The sequence below is a fragment of the Populus nigra genome, chromosome 2, assembly GCF_951802175.1.
Source record: "Populus nigra chromosome 2, ddPopNigr1.1, whole genome shotgun sequence".
Classification (NCBI taxonomy): Eukaryota; Viridiplantae; Streptophyta; class Magnoliopsida; order Malpighiales; family Salicaceae; genus Populus; species Populus nigra.
Window position 1 is genome coordinate 42,055,705 of NC_084853.1, and position 13,982 is coordinate 42,069,686.

At 35.0% G+C, this 13,982-nt stretch overlaps 1 protein-coding gene and 2 long non-coding RNA genes across 7 annotated transcripts; 1 reads left to right on the forward strand and 2 right to left on the reverse strand.

Moving 5' to 3' along the window:
- Nucleotides 1–147: 147 nt before the first annotated feature.
- LOC133682465 (rho GTPase-activating protein 3-like) lies at nucleotides 148–4,251 on the reverse strand. 4 transcript variants are annotated; one of them, XM_062105809.1, is made up of 6 exons: nucleotides 3,589–4,251; nucleotides 2,422–2,614; nucleotides 2,148–2,267; nucleotides 1,675–1,905; nucleotides 1,061–1,295; nucleotides 148–474 (listed from the first exon to the last, which is right to left on the reverse strand). In XM_062105809.1, the coding sequence occupies exons 1-6, from the start codon at nucleotides 4,038–4,040 to the stop codon at nucleotides 452–454; spliced, it is 1,254 nt and encodes a 417-aa protein (XP_061961793.1). In that variant the 5' UTR covers nucleotides 4,041–4,251; the 3' UTR covers nucleotides 148–451. The 4 variants fall into 4 exon arrangements, with proteins under 4 accessions (XP_061961793.1, XP_061961792.1, XP_061961790.1 ...); XM_062105808.1 differs by lacking the exon at nucleotides 148–474 and having other exon boundaries at nucleotides 556–1,295; nucleotides 2,422–2,542; nucleotides 3,685–4,251; XM_062105806.1 differs by lacking the exon at nucleotides 148–474 and having other exon boundaries at nucleotides 556–1,295.
- Nucleotides 4,252–4,339: 88 nt separating this feature from the next.
- Nucleotides 4,340–5,792, forward strand: LOC133682466 (uncharacterized). Of its 2 annotated transcripts, none has more exons than XR_009836691.1 (3): nucleotides 4,340–4,494; nucleotides 4,583–4,660; nucleotides 4,920–5,129. It is a non-coding gene; the product is annotated as an uncharacterized LOC133682466 (long non-coding RNA). The 2 variants fall into 2 exon arrangements; XR_009836690.1 differs by adding an exon at nucleotides 5,437–5,792 and having other exon boundaries at nucleotides 4,444–4,660; nucleotides 4,920–5,065.
- Nucleotides 5,793–5,915: 123 nt separating this feature from the next.
- Nucleotides 5,916–7,469, reverse strand: LOC133682467 (uncharacterized). Its single transcript, XR_009836692.1, has 2 exons — nucleotides 7,142–7,469; nucleotides 5,916–6,389 (listed from the first exon to the last, which is right to left on the reverse strand). It is a non-coding gene; the product is annotated as an uncharacterized LOC133682467 (long non-coding RNA).
- Nucleotides 7,470–13,982: the final 6,513 nt, after the last annotated feature.

Sequence of the window (13,982 nt, forward strand, 5' to 3'; positions counted from 1 at the left end):
TGCCAACATCTACTGTTTCTGGACCAGACTTGCTTGTGTTACATGTATCCTGGCTTCCTGCTCACTTCAAATCCTCTTTCTTACTTGCCACTAAACTACGATGAATGGAAAACAAGTTTCTCCTTGTGTTGCTCCTAAAACTTTGACTATTGCAATAACTTGTGTCATTACAGTTTAAGGTATACACATACAGAAAACTAGATCACATTTGGGGTGACGACGTCCTTATTATTCAATCCAAACCACAAGGAAATTGAATTAGCTTATCCTTCCAAATTCTTTTGAGCAGTCTTCCACCTTCCTGGCCTAAAACGAAGCTAAATAGAGGAGAACAGTCCGTTTTCAATACACTAGACATTCTGCCTCGGCAAATCATCTAGTTAGTGATTTCTCTCTAATATTCGGCGGCATTATCATCTCTTCTAGGCCTTGAAATCCCATCACATTAGATTCAGACAGCTGTTGATGTCAAACCTGCATAATTTTCCTTAAACTTCTGTCAAAACCTCCAACACGATTATGAAAGAGGGAAAACAAATAAGGAATCATAAAAGGTGAGGGTCATCTCTCAAGAGTTATTGTTCATATAGCTAAAGCTGCAGTTAGGGCCTTCCTACAAATTAGAGATTTTTTTTTTATCTGACTACAGAATTAAGCAAACAGTGACATCTATTCCACAACAATCTTTAGACAAGCAACCATGAACTCAACATTTATATGGTACAAGCCGGGACACAACTGATAAATCACGCCCAAGCTTCTCCGCCTCTTCCCCTAGTATTTACAATTCCAATACCACGAGTCTTCTTAACTGGTTTACTCAACTGAAATACAGGGTGTATACATAGCCTCCTCACCCCTTTTCTAAAACTTAGCCAATCTCCACTATCATATTCACCTTTGCATCCACTGTCTAGGGTGCCCATTTCACGGAAAGGGGGGCTGCTACTTGAAACAGGCTTAAATTCCTCTTCTCCATCACCTTTCTTCTGAAATCTCCAATATTTTTCCTCAGTGTTGGATTCTAATCTATTCATAGTGGCAGACCTCAAAAACTTACCAGTGGAAGGTATCTCAGGTGCACCAGCGTTGAGTGATATTTTACAGAATTCTTTGCTGTTTAAGTTTGAATGACAGGCCGGTTCACTCTTGTCGCCTGGGGAATCTGAGCATGTCGAGGGCAACCTAAGCTTTGTACTGGATTCCTCTCTTTCCCGGAGTGTTTTTAAGATCAATGTCTTGAGCAAGTTCATTACTTGCACGGCATGAATCAATGCGGTCAAAGGATCAGCCATCTGCATCATAAGAATATTACATCTTAGATATATAATAACTAAAAAATGTTATGTATTTGCAAACAAAAGGGAATTTCCTTCGTTACAACCACAGCGTCAGCTTGTGAAACCCCATACATCTGTGAGTTCTATTTAAATGTGTATAAAATCAATTAGAAATGATGATTGTTAGCTCTCGTCAATAGTCCGTTGTCCATATGCTAGGAGCTAATGGAACATATGGTCATCTTTTGTGATCATTCAAAAGAAGCAGTTGGCCCATCCATTTTTTCATTCAAAATCATAGAAATTATTTAATGGAAAAATAATATACAGCTTAACATGAGGGTAACTTTCCAACAACGACCAACTAGAACTAACTAATACAAATTCAACAAACCTGCGTCATGTTGGGTGCAAAAACCATAGCAATGTTGCGTGCATTCATCTTGTTATATTGTTCATGCTCCACGACATCTGCCATCAAATTGATTGCCCAATCAAGTAGTGCAGCTTCTGTCAGAGGAAGTTGCTTCACAAGTTGAGTGCAGTCATCTTCGGTGTTGCAGTGCATTACCTGTTCTGGTGTGATAGAATCGAGCACCCCAGAGGGTAGTTCTCTAAACCATGCCTGGATATAACAAAAAAAATATATGCAGCGTACAGTTCAGAAAGTGGGGGGGAAAGGGCAAAGTGACAATAATATATGATTAATTATGAAATAAAGTGAAATGTCTAATATAATGGCAACCAGCGAAGAAAATATGTCAAGTGATAAAAGAGACACAGAGAATTTGATGACACAGAATCATATCCCCACAGCTGATTTACTGACCATTTTGTCAAACAATGTCAACATGTCATATGGCATACCTTTATTAAACCTGCCAAGCAATGGACTTCAATTCCACGAGGCACTACACCTTTGTTTAGCTGGTTTCTGACATACTCCTCCCGATCATTCTCAGCATTTATTCGGAAAATCCCTTCTGCCTTGGAAGCAAACACAGCAAAGAAAAGCCTCAATTTTGAACAGGAGTGACGAGTAGCAGTACCGATACTAGTTTTTTTTTTTTTTAATATAGAAATGGCAAGCAGCAGACTGAAGATAAATTTCCTTGGAAGCAAAGTAGGAACATAAACATACCTTAAGTCCTCCTTCTATATATAAACGCTTTTGCATCATTAGAAGAATAGTCGGCACACTGTTCCCTTTGTCATCATGAGAACATTGCATCGACTTGGCAGAAACTCCAAATACATTTGCACTGGAAAACAGAGGATCGATGTATCGTGTAAGCCAAGAAGATATCCACTGCTGACTAATCCAAGAAGCAGGACTAAACAATGATGCAATGGAATTTAAAATTCAAAGAATCAGAACCAGTACTAGCAGATATCACATGTTTAATCAAAATCTTAAGTAATTGCTCCATTCCATCATCAAAATCAGCTCCGTTAAACCATTGTTCATATGACCAAAAACGAAATCACAACTAATCCACAAGGATCATACAACCAACAGTGCATATATTCATCCTACACCCCCACAAAACAATGCAAACTAAAAATTGTCTTTGCGTGTGCATATAAACTAGACCATCAGTGGGTATATGTTGACATTCACTGTATTCGGTCAAAGGGAGGAGGAAAAAGAAGTCTTTTACTTGCCATTTACTGTCCTCTACCTGAGTGAAAATATCGATGAATTCAGTTACTCTCAGAGCTGAACTAGTTGTTGAGAAAGATCCTTATTTGAAAAACATGATGATAAATATTAATTTACATGTTCACAAGCCAGCCTTAAATCAGCGGTAATCTTTTCTTATAAAACAGGTCCATATCTCAACCAAGACATCCAATATAAATAACTCCATTACAACAGGGGAAAAAAAGAAGGCTCTCCCTTATAACATCAACAGTCCAAGAACAGGTCTTTATTTTTTAGGATTTCATGCGATCTTGCTACTGCCGAAGCTTTGTAACAGTTGCTTATTTCATTAACCATGCTCAGGCAGAAAAAAAAAAAAAATTCTTATACAAGCTATATTGTTATTTGTATCATTTATAGCCTATATCCTATAGGCTATTACACTGTTACATCTCCTGAAATACTCACCAGGCACGGGAAAAAAAGTTGAAAAAAAAAAGAAACCAAATGATATATTTTCTTTGCAATTAATATTGAAATAATTTTTATGCTTTCTTAATTAATCACATCATGTACTAATTATTTTCTTTCATAATTCACCTCGTAGTTATTCCAAATAATGTTTCATAAGAAAAGGAAGTAAAAAAATAAATAAATTTAAACCTGGCGCTAGGGACCTTGCAAGGAACCTCAGGCTCAAACTCAGTAGGCAAACCAAGGAAACCATTAAACCTATCAAAAGTCACGTGAGACACGTGCCTAACTTCAGTAGGCCAGCTTATATCCATGGAAGAAACATCCTCTCTTTCCACGCTGCATGTCACCAACGACTTCCTTAACGCCGTTACCAAAACATCCAGAATTGCGAACTCTTTATTGCTATTTCCGTTTCGACCTCTCTCACTCCCTCCCGTTCCTTCTCTCGACCCAATAAACGGCGTTGATATCGGGTTTCCAGAAGCATCACTATATAATTCTTCTTCATCATCCTCGTCCTCGTCCTCTTCTCCGTCTTCAGTGCCGTTTCGGTGAAAGAAGGGAGATGGAGGGGGGGCAGAGTTGGACTCGGTGAGTCCGACGAGTCCGCAAGATTTGGATCGGAAAAGCCGAGTCATTTTGGTTGAATGTGTTTTTTTTTTTTTATTTAGAAAATTAATGGCGAGCTAGTGAGTGTGATATAATTGCGAGGAGTGTGGGATGGAATATATTTTATTCATGAAAACAATGGGGAAGGTCAAGACTTAATAATTAAGGGGGGGGAGGGTGTGGAAATGTGGTATTATTATTAATAATAATATTAATGGAGTAATACGAAAGAAGGGATTTGGTGAGAAGAATGGAGGGGGTGGTAGAGAAGTTTGGTGGAGGAGGAGATGATGATATGGTTTTTGAGGTGGGGTGGGATGATAAAGACCCTTTGTATTTTGGTGAATGATCGAGCGAGCGAAAAGTGGAGGTGACAGTTAAGGCTGCATCTTGACACGGAATTAAGGAAGGGAGGAAGCAAGCAAATGAAGAAAGATAGTTGAAAAAGAGACGACTAGTAGCAGTAACAGTAGACAGGACAATGTATGCGTGTGAGTGTGTTTTCGTTTTTTGGATTTTATTGGTGATTCGTTAATAAAGTATGGCTAGGTTTTCGACATGTAAATTACAGAATAAGGAGACTGTCTAGCAAGTAGCTACAGACAGGAAGGAGGAAGACAGCAAATGAATGGCGAGATTCTGTACCATGGTACACCCTCTATTTATTTATTTATTTGCCTTACAGATCTCTGCTTTCTTTTCTCTTCTTTTCTTTTTGTTGAGGGATGATATTTTCGCTCTTGTGCGAACATAATAGTATCAAGATAAGAAATACACATCATTTTTGTAGGAGGAAAAACATTTCTTTTATCGAGAGGTTTGATAGAATTTGACCGTACAATGCGACAGTTTTTCTTCGTTTTAACTGATAAAATCTGTTCATCATGATTTCTCTTTCATTTACTCAGCAAAACACAAACTAAGAAGTTACAAGAAAAGCAGGCGGTCAATTAGTTAAGATGGTAAAGATCGATCTGGATACGGGCTAGGTTTAGTTTTTCCGATGCTGACACGCCTAATCAAAGCAAAACTGGAAGAGTGCGCCATCTTGCAGGTGAGCATAGAAGAAGCACTTAAGAGGGGAGCATGGAATCTGGATTAATGGCTGGTTAAGAGTGAAGCTTTGATGATAGCATATACCTCAACTACTGTACAGCACACAAGTGACTATCATTATCCCTTTCGTATCCGTAGATATATATATATATATATATATTGATGCAGTAGTTTAACTAATCTTAGTTGATTGTTTATTTTAATGATGTGGTGAGATCGAAGCCTTGATCTGAATCTAAAAATATTGAGTTATAATTTTAAGGATTCCTAAAACATTTCTAATCTTCTTTGCCTTTTCCTTGCATATATAATATTGCAAATGGTGTTTGATTAGTTCAATTATCTGACGTTGTTTCGAGCGTGAATTAGGGAACGAGAAAATTTCTTCTGGCTGCGGAACTTTGCAAATTGCAGAACTTTTTATCAAACCCGTCAAGTTATAAATGGAAGGTATGTGGGTCTTACGAAATTCCTTGCTTTGGGAATGAGGATTTGGATCTAGTTAATGTCTGAAACTTGCTTGTGCTTCGCTGTTTTGTATATTGCTTGCCAATCCCCAAACTCCGGTCACATGGTCACATGGAGGTGTTCCTTTCGTGTTCCTTGTGGGCTCTCTCTTCTGTGCAGGGATAGCCTCAAATGTCACATTTAAGTTTCTGCTATGTGTGGACACTGGTCCTTATGGGCCCATTCATCAATTTCATTATCCACAACCCTTTCTCTCTTGTCATCTTTACTAGATACATAAAGTGCATTCCTCAAGTTATAATCAGCACCCTGTTTTTTTCTCTCTCTAATTGATTCCTGGAAGCAAAAAATAAATATTTAAATTATGATTATAACTGGGCTGTAGCTCACCATCAATCCTTATCCAAAGCAAGGGCGACACGGAATATCGGGATATCATCTTTGCTTTATGGTGGTACATCAAAATTCAAAAAACTAAAAAAAAAAGTACTTTGCTAAGCCGTCTGGGGTGGCCGGAAACTCCAGTCATTTAAGCTTCATCTCTAGCCTTTTGGGGGAAACGGCTGGAATATCTCTCTCTTTTCTCCCCTTCCCTCTCTTTCTTTTTCTTCATTTTCTTGCTTAATTTCCAGTGTAGGTTATCCATGTCTCGGCACACATCTCTAAGCTTTTTTTTAGTTTCCAAGACTATGCAGTATGCAAATTCATTGTTTTTAAGCAGAGCGAGCACCACATTTCTAAGTCAAAGACTGTTTCCTATATCTGGCAATCATCTTCTTTACCAAGCATAAGCATTACAGCCTTCACCAATTATATAACAATTCATTCTCCACAAACATCCGACATACCTGCAACTACAACAGACAAGATAAGCAGACGTGACCAATATATATAAATATTTTGGTCGCCATATCAGCCAGGGAAATCATTTCATACATGAGCCTTAATCACCTAATAATAATTCCAAGAACTGCCATCAACTATACAACAAATCATACAAGTTTGTAGACAAAAATACATAACATACAAATACACAATTCATATAATTTTCATTATACTTTCTCTTATTGCATATTATTTTCTCCTCCTGTGTGTATTTAATTAAGTATTGGAGTGTCTCCTTTACCCACAAAGGATTTATTTTGAACCACTCGGACTAATTACGGACAAAAACCTATATTTGTCACCACCTCATGACACAACCATGAAAAACCCAATTATCACGTGAAGTTTTTCATCACTTTACAAACCTGAAATCATATCAAATTCCTAAAAATTAATTTGGCAAAGCATTAATTAGAAGTTATAAGTTCTAAAGATAATAAATGATAGTAAGCATGAAAAAATGTATCCTCTACACCAATTATTCAATTTGTATGAATTATTTTCTTACAACATATATTCCTCGCTAGCTATCTTGCTCACCCCACCTGCGAAAAAAAACAAAAAAACAAAAACCTACTCCTAGTGACTAAGAATCGAGTTGACCTCGCCTTGAACATGAAAAAAAAAGGTGTATTGTTTCTGCTAATTATAAAAGTGTAATTTTACTCGGGGAATCTTATTAATTACCTTGATAGATACGTATATATATTGGTACACTTACTTGACAATACTAAGAAACACTCGGTCCAAGAGAAGGTGTGACTTGTGAATGCATGTATTGTCATGTAAATGCAGCTGTCTTGCATTGCTAAAATCACAAGTGCTCGATGTTGATCTACCGCTGGTTCTACATGGTCCCAAAATGCGACTCCTTCTTGATGTGTCGTATTGGTGTTGCCCGCTACAGCTACAGTTCTGTCATGGCAGTATTATAAGTCACGAGAAAAAATCGAATGACGTCCAATAATACATAGCTCAACTCTGCCTGTAAATATGAAAAAACAAAAAACATCACATGTAATTCGAATCATGAATAACTCCAATTCCGGCCAAATTATATATATATATATATATATTACGATCGATGTTAATACATAGTTCCAGCAGTTGTCAGGTAGAGATCAGAACTCGGCAACGACGATGGCGTCTACCAGGCAATCCCCTATTGCATGCTTGGCCTGTCTTCCTTGGGGTTTTTTTCGGTGGAATCACTGCTATTAGTTTAATTAGCCACTACTCTAATTTTGGTCTTTTAAAATGTTTCCAAATGTCTTCCTAGTCCAAAACATATTGTTCCATGTGAGACGATGCGGGCATCCTAAGACAATTGTACCACTTGTTTATTGCGCTTTTGACGAAGTAATGTTGGAGACCATGCATGGATTCAATAACGCAAGCCTCGACACTGAGAGAATTGTATTTATATAAATTGTTCTTTTTTTGCACTTTGTCTGTTTGTAATAACCCTCCTAGCTATAATGCATATAGATAAATCACGTCCTTATCTCTATGTGCATGTATTTGATTTTATATTTAAGAATATTTTTCCTTTTTTTTTTTTTTTTGCTTGGCTGCTGGGTCCGAATTTCCCTATGAGAGTCTCCAAATGGATGGGTAGTGGGATTTACTTTTCTTGCTAGCTTATGTTTACACGTCAATGATTTTCATTTGATGTGACAACGGAGATGGATTTGATTTAATTTAATAAAAGTGGTGAGATGTTTATAGACTTAAAACTCTTCCTAGTATACTGACCTTCTCTTTTTTGTATTGGTAGACTAATCATATCATAAACTAATCATATCATTAACTAATCAGATCGTAACTTTCTTTTTTTCGGGCTTGGGCATTTTTGCATATCAGAGAAAAAGAATACTATCACGTCAATGTCGAAGGATTCCTGCCTAGTGATGGAAGGGATTTTTTTTTTCACATCTTCAGTTCAATTTTTTTTTATGTGAATGTCTGTTGTTTTCGTGATGTTTTATCTATTTATTGGATTTATAAAGTGTTCGGTGGACCTGAAAATTAATTGTGATATGTGTAAGTTGGTTCGAACACACCAAGTTATCCTAAAAAAAAAAAAAGATTTCTCCTATTTTTAGCTAAGTGTCAGTTTCTTGTAATTACTTGTTAATTTACACACAAATTAACGTGAACTGCAAGAAATCAAATGTTGTTGTCCAAGATATATTTATATATTAGATAATTAACCAAGTAACCATGTATATATATATATAAAAGAACATGATAATCTTGTAATCAAACAAAGATAGCATATATATATATATATATATATATATATATATATTAAACAAATATGTATAAACTTGTATAAAAAGTTGAAAAATAGCACAAACATAGTATGCATATTAATTAATCATGCATTAAAAATATATTTAAACAAAACTAGTTTAGTGCACTTATTTTCTGAAGTTCTTAAAATATAACCTGAGAATTTTGTGTTTGTGTTGTTGCTAATTATTAATTATTTGACCTTGAAGTTGTTTTATTGTTACTCATTTAATGAACCAAGGAACCCCTCTGTACGTAATGACTTGTTCTAACACTAAGAATGAGTAAATCCTACTTTTAATTTGAAATTTAAAATGCACATACACTGACCGTTTCTTAAATAAATTTCCCAACAAATGCTGCTATTGAATAAAGACATGAAACAGATCATCGATCTAACTTCCATTACCAGAGCAATTAATAAATTCAGTGTCAGCGTGAACTAAACAAAACGTGGTAGATATACGAGGCCTTTTGTATTTGCCCTTTCGAGACATATATATAGTATGGTAGTTGCTGCAATAAACAGTATTTCAGCATCTTCAAAATATGCATGATTGAGTAATTATGATCGATGATGGGTGGTTATGGCTGATCCCAACACCCCACCAACTCTTTTTACCATCTAAAGCTTCCTGTTTTGGCTTGCTCTTAAAGCATCACAGGCCATGTTATTTGCCATTTCATGCAAAAGCCAAAAAGGAAACGCCGAAGGCGAAGGGGTCTGGTGCATATATAAATATGATTTTTGCCATCTCTGAATGAATTCCTTTTAAGCTACTCAAAAAATCCGCAAATCCCCACATTCATGTAACTTAATCTCTTATGTAACGGCTTAACTAAACCACCAACCAAGAATAAGCATCTTAACTGATCCATGTTTGAGTCTCAAGACATTAGAAATCAAGAATTAAGGCAGCAAATGGGAGTTGATTTCCCAAATTTCCACTGAGATTTAAAGAAGACTTTGACTCGATCTCTCCAGAGATGGTGGTATTTCTATGTCTATGATGATCTGGGGTCGATACCTCCCATTGATTAAACCTTAAGATAATTGATGACAAATAATTGATTTCAAGTTTCAACGATTAGCGAAGTGGATTTGTTGGATTTTCAATTACTACAAGTAGACAATGGCGTTGGCACATTTGGGTGTCTTACGTGCATGCTACAGGTCAAATTATTACTTAATTTTTTCCTTCCGAAGTCGTGTTAAGATTGTTGCGCAGCTAAAACATTTTTAAAACTATTTCAGTATCGCAACCGGACTCCAATTGAAAAACTATAGCTAGATTTCTTTTTTAAGTAACTAAAACTGCCTGCTGAAAAGGTGCAAAAACTAGAAATTTAAAAGATAATTGATGGCTAATCTGGCTCCCACTGTTATTTATTTCCGAGTGGGCTTAAATACATGTTCAAAATACAGGCCTATGATTCTCCGTTAATTTACGAATCAAGTTAGAGAGATCAGCCTTGTAGAGTGTAGACTGAGAAATGCAAGCTTTTCTCCTGGAGAAACTACTCCATAAACCCACCTACGAAACTAAAATTAAAAGTTTTTTCTTAATTTTTTTAATTTATATATTCAATCCCTTACCTGAGATTATATAAAACTAGATGGTAATTTTTTTATCGTTTTTAATTTATAATTCATCGAGATATTCCAATGTATTTAATAGAGTAAAATATTATGTCAGGTTTATATTTTATCTCTTCCATGTAAAACAAATATAGATTCCATGGTGTGTATTTTGCAAAACACGGGTGAATGATATACTTAAACCAAAAAAAAAATTGATAGACAAATGGAAGATTTGGATAAGAACGCAGAGGTGATTTGCCTTGTGAGTAATGATACTTTACTTCTTTGCATAATCATGATTTTCTGGGTAGATAATTTTTGCCTTAGAGTTCCAAAGAATTATGCTCTACCGATCTTCCCGGATTTGACAGTCTTCATGATGCCCCCACAAAAAAAAAAAACAAAAAAGAAGAAGAAGAAGTAAATCCCTGGACCAAGTTGGGCAAACTAGCCTAGATCCAGTGTAACCTCTGCTGCAGTCCATCCTGCTAGTAGAAACAGTCCAGCCCAAATTTCCATCAAGCCCATGACTAGCAAAGCTCCAAAAGGTCCAAAACGACAGCAGTTCATCTTTTGTTTTGTGGGCTGATTGATACTTTTCGAGGAGGCATTCTAGATTTGGAATTATGTATTCCCTTCGTCTTAGGAACGCTCGAAATATAATTAATAGTACTTTCCAACGTTACTCTTATTTAATTTTGAAATGAAATAAATATCACCAAAAAGATTTTGTTTTCGAATGAAATAAACATCACTAAGAATATTTTTTTAGCCAACGTGAAGGTGACAAAAAAAAGGGATCAAATTAAATATTCCAGCGAGAAGTCATTGCACGTCAATTGTGGAATGATTATATATAATAGTCATTAAAAATTTACTGTATCTTAATTAATATTATTCACAGATATAAAACTTTATTATTAATATACTCTAAAAGCGGAAAATATTATTTTTTTTATGTTTATTCTTGTATCTCATTTAATTTAATTAGATGGAAGATTTCTCTCGTATTAATGATAAAAAAATATTTGTGTATCTTAAAATTTTAAGAATATTATAGAAAACAAGTTTAATTTGAACATAATTTTTATTTTGTTATTAATTTTTCTCCAAATAGAAAACAATAACCTAAGCACGTTTCCCAGTTTTCTGGGTTAGAAAAACATTCTGAAATTTTAAGAAATTAACATTTTTTTTAATTTTCTATTAGAGAATAAAAACTGAAAAACAAAACTAAAAAATTGTTGGGTGTTTCAGGGTCTTAGGTTCTCTAATGACGTTTTCCTTGTTATTTAATAATCCTAACATCGATCGAGTGCCGGAATTAAGAAAATAAAACATGCGTTTGGCCATTTTTTATCGCCATTTCGATGTTACCTTGTGAGTAGTGACGCTCCGCTGGGATAATCCATGCATGTTGCATCATTATCAGCATCAGCACACCTCATCTTTCACTTTTACAAGTTCAATGATGACGGTCTGTTTGTCAGAATGTGCTGGAGTACAGTTAGCTCCATTAATTTCATATGGTTTGCCAAATTAAGGGTTCTATAATGACCATTAATCGGCTGGTCGCTACTGGATCATCACGGCTCAACAATCAGATTTCGTGTTGCATGATTCTTGCGGGTGAGCTCTTGTATTCAGGGTGGGGATCGAGTTGGCTAAGTTACTAGAGAACAGTGTGATTCCTTGCTGAAGAAAAGAAAAGAAAAGAGAGACAGGAACGATTGTTCATGGGCTCCAAGCTGGATTGGGAACTCTTCCTGCCTAATTATGTATCAATCTCTATATATTTATAGCGGTTGAATAATAACCACTCATCGTTACTAAGATTTAAAGTTTATGCACGTCTAATGTATTTGATGATGGATTGAAGTCGAGGAGGAACGCTCTACATGACCAAAAAGACTGTTGGAAACATTTCCAGTTGGGGCAAGTTAATTTGCTCTGATCATTTCTAAAATAATGATTTATTTATGTTAATATACCATTTCGTCTTTTACTTAATTAACAATGGATCAAATAAATTACACCTAAAAAATTCTCTACGAAGATAAAAGCTCAAAAAAACACCTAAGGAACATGGACGCCTGAGCCTAGCATGTTTGGATCTGGATAGAGTGTCAGAATCTACTTTCACCTCTTATGATCTCAGGCTATCACGCTCAAACCCAACGTGTTTAGATCTAGATTGTGCACTTGGATCCAATTTCATTTTTCATGGGCTCAGGTACCTTGCCCGAGCCCAACACTCACCATGAAGTTTTTTTCAAAACCCATGCAGGTCTCTCGGTATTTTATATTGATCAAATATATATTATTTTGAGTGAAATATAACTCAAAATATCATAAATATAAAATTACACTTCAATCCTTCATCTCCACAAAATGACAAGATATATGAGCTATATAAATACCCTAAAACTTTTTTTAAAAAAAAATTCACAATCTCTTCATTCTCTACTGCATATGTATTTTCAGAGTATCTTTTTATAGGATATTATTGCATTTTCTCTCTCTATAAAGTTACTGATTTTACCATCGGAGAGTCCTTATATTTATTAAAAAAGACCTTTTGCATGTATTAGCTACTGGTCACTTGGTTTACTAAATATGATCTGCTACCAATTACCAATCCTCTAGGTTTTGCATGGTAAGTCACTAAATACATCCACTATAAAGAATTGATTAAATTGTTTGAATTAAAAGATCAACTAATTATTCAACGCATCAACCTTATTACTAAATATCTTAGATTTCTCAACTCGAAACACTTCTAAAATGGTCCAAAACACAATCAAACCAAAAAATATATCTCGAGCCTGATAATTTATTTTATCCAGTAAGATGAATGGAAAAAACCAGGATCATTGAACTCTTCTTGTTGAATAAAACTTTTTTACACCAAGTTTGGCTACTTCGATTGTTGCGACCGCCACTCATTTTAGTTGTTATTGGCTATTTAACCTGCATTTCATTGCAGGTCAAATATTTTTTTCCTTAAAAAATATATATATACAAACTTTTACGATGTGTTTTGTAAATAAAAATATCCTAAAAAATTTAAAAAATAAACACATCTAATTAAATAAATTGAAAAATATTAACACAACAAAAAAAATTACCAAATCTAAGCCTTGCCTAAACAAAATTAATTAATTAATTAAACTTGTTACCTGAGTTATGTACTCAATTTGGTTTAACAATTTGATTGATTAAGGTTCTTATTATTAAGAAAAGGTTTAAAACAAAGCTGGTATATTCTATTCATGATTCACGTTGTCTGTTGAGTCTAGATTAATAATTCAAAATTAATAGATATGGTTTTAGTGCATGATAAAAATAGCCACGAATTAACTCGGAACTAACGGTGAAATTTGAAACATAAAAATTGAAAATCCATGAATAATTATTTTCTTATTTTTCCATTCATTGTTAACAGAATCAGCCATATGGTCAAGTCACGTGACTTCTAGGAGACTCGTTTCCATCTGTTTTCAATAAAAATTATATTTCAAAATAATCATGATTTAATAGAAAAAAAATCAACTATCTAGATGGTGGCCCAGTAATAAGAGTTTAGAACCAAGAGATTTGCTTTCTCTGTGGTCTCAGGTTCGAGCTCTGTGGTTGCTCATATGATGGCCACTGGAGGCTTACATGGTCGTTAACTTCAGAGCCC

What these genes read in the sequence shown, in the direction of transcription:
- LOC133682465 (XM_062105806.1), bottom strand. Translation starts at nt 4,040, where the DNA reads ATGACTCGGCTTTTCCGATCCAAATCTTGCGGACTCGTCGGACTCACC. An exon ending in GCTTGGCAGGTTTAATAAAG is followed by an intron (nt 1,906 to 2,147) that starts GTATGCCATATG and finishes TGTTATATCCAG; the next exon opens with GCATGGTTTAGAGAACTACC. An exon ending in TTGCACCCAACATGACGCAG is followed by an intron (nt 1,296 to 1,674) that starts GTTTGTTGAATT and finishes CTTATGATGCAG; the next exon opens with ATGGCTGATCCTTTGACCGC.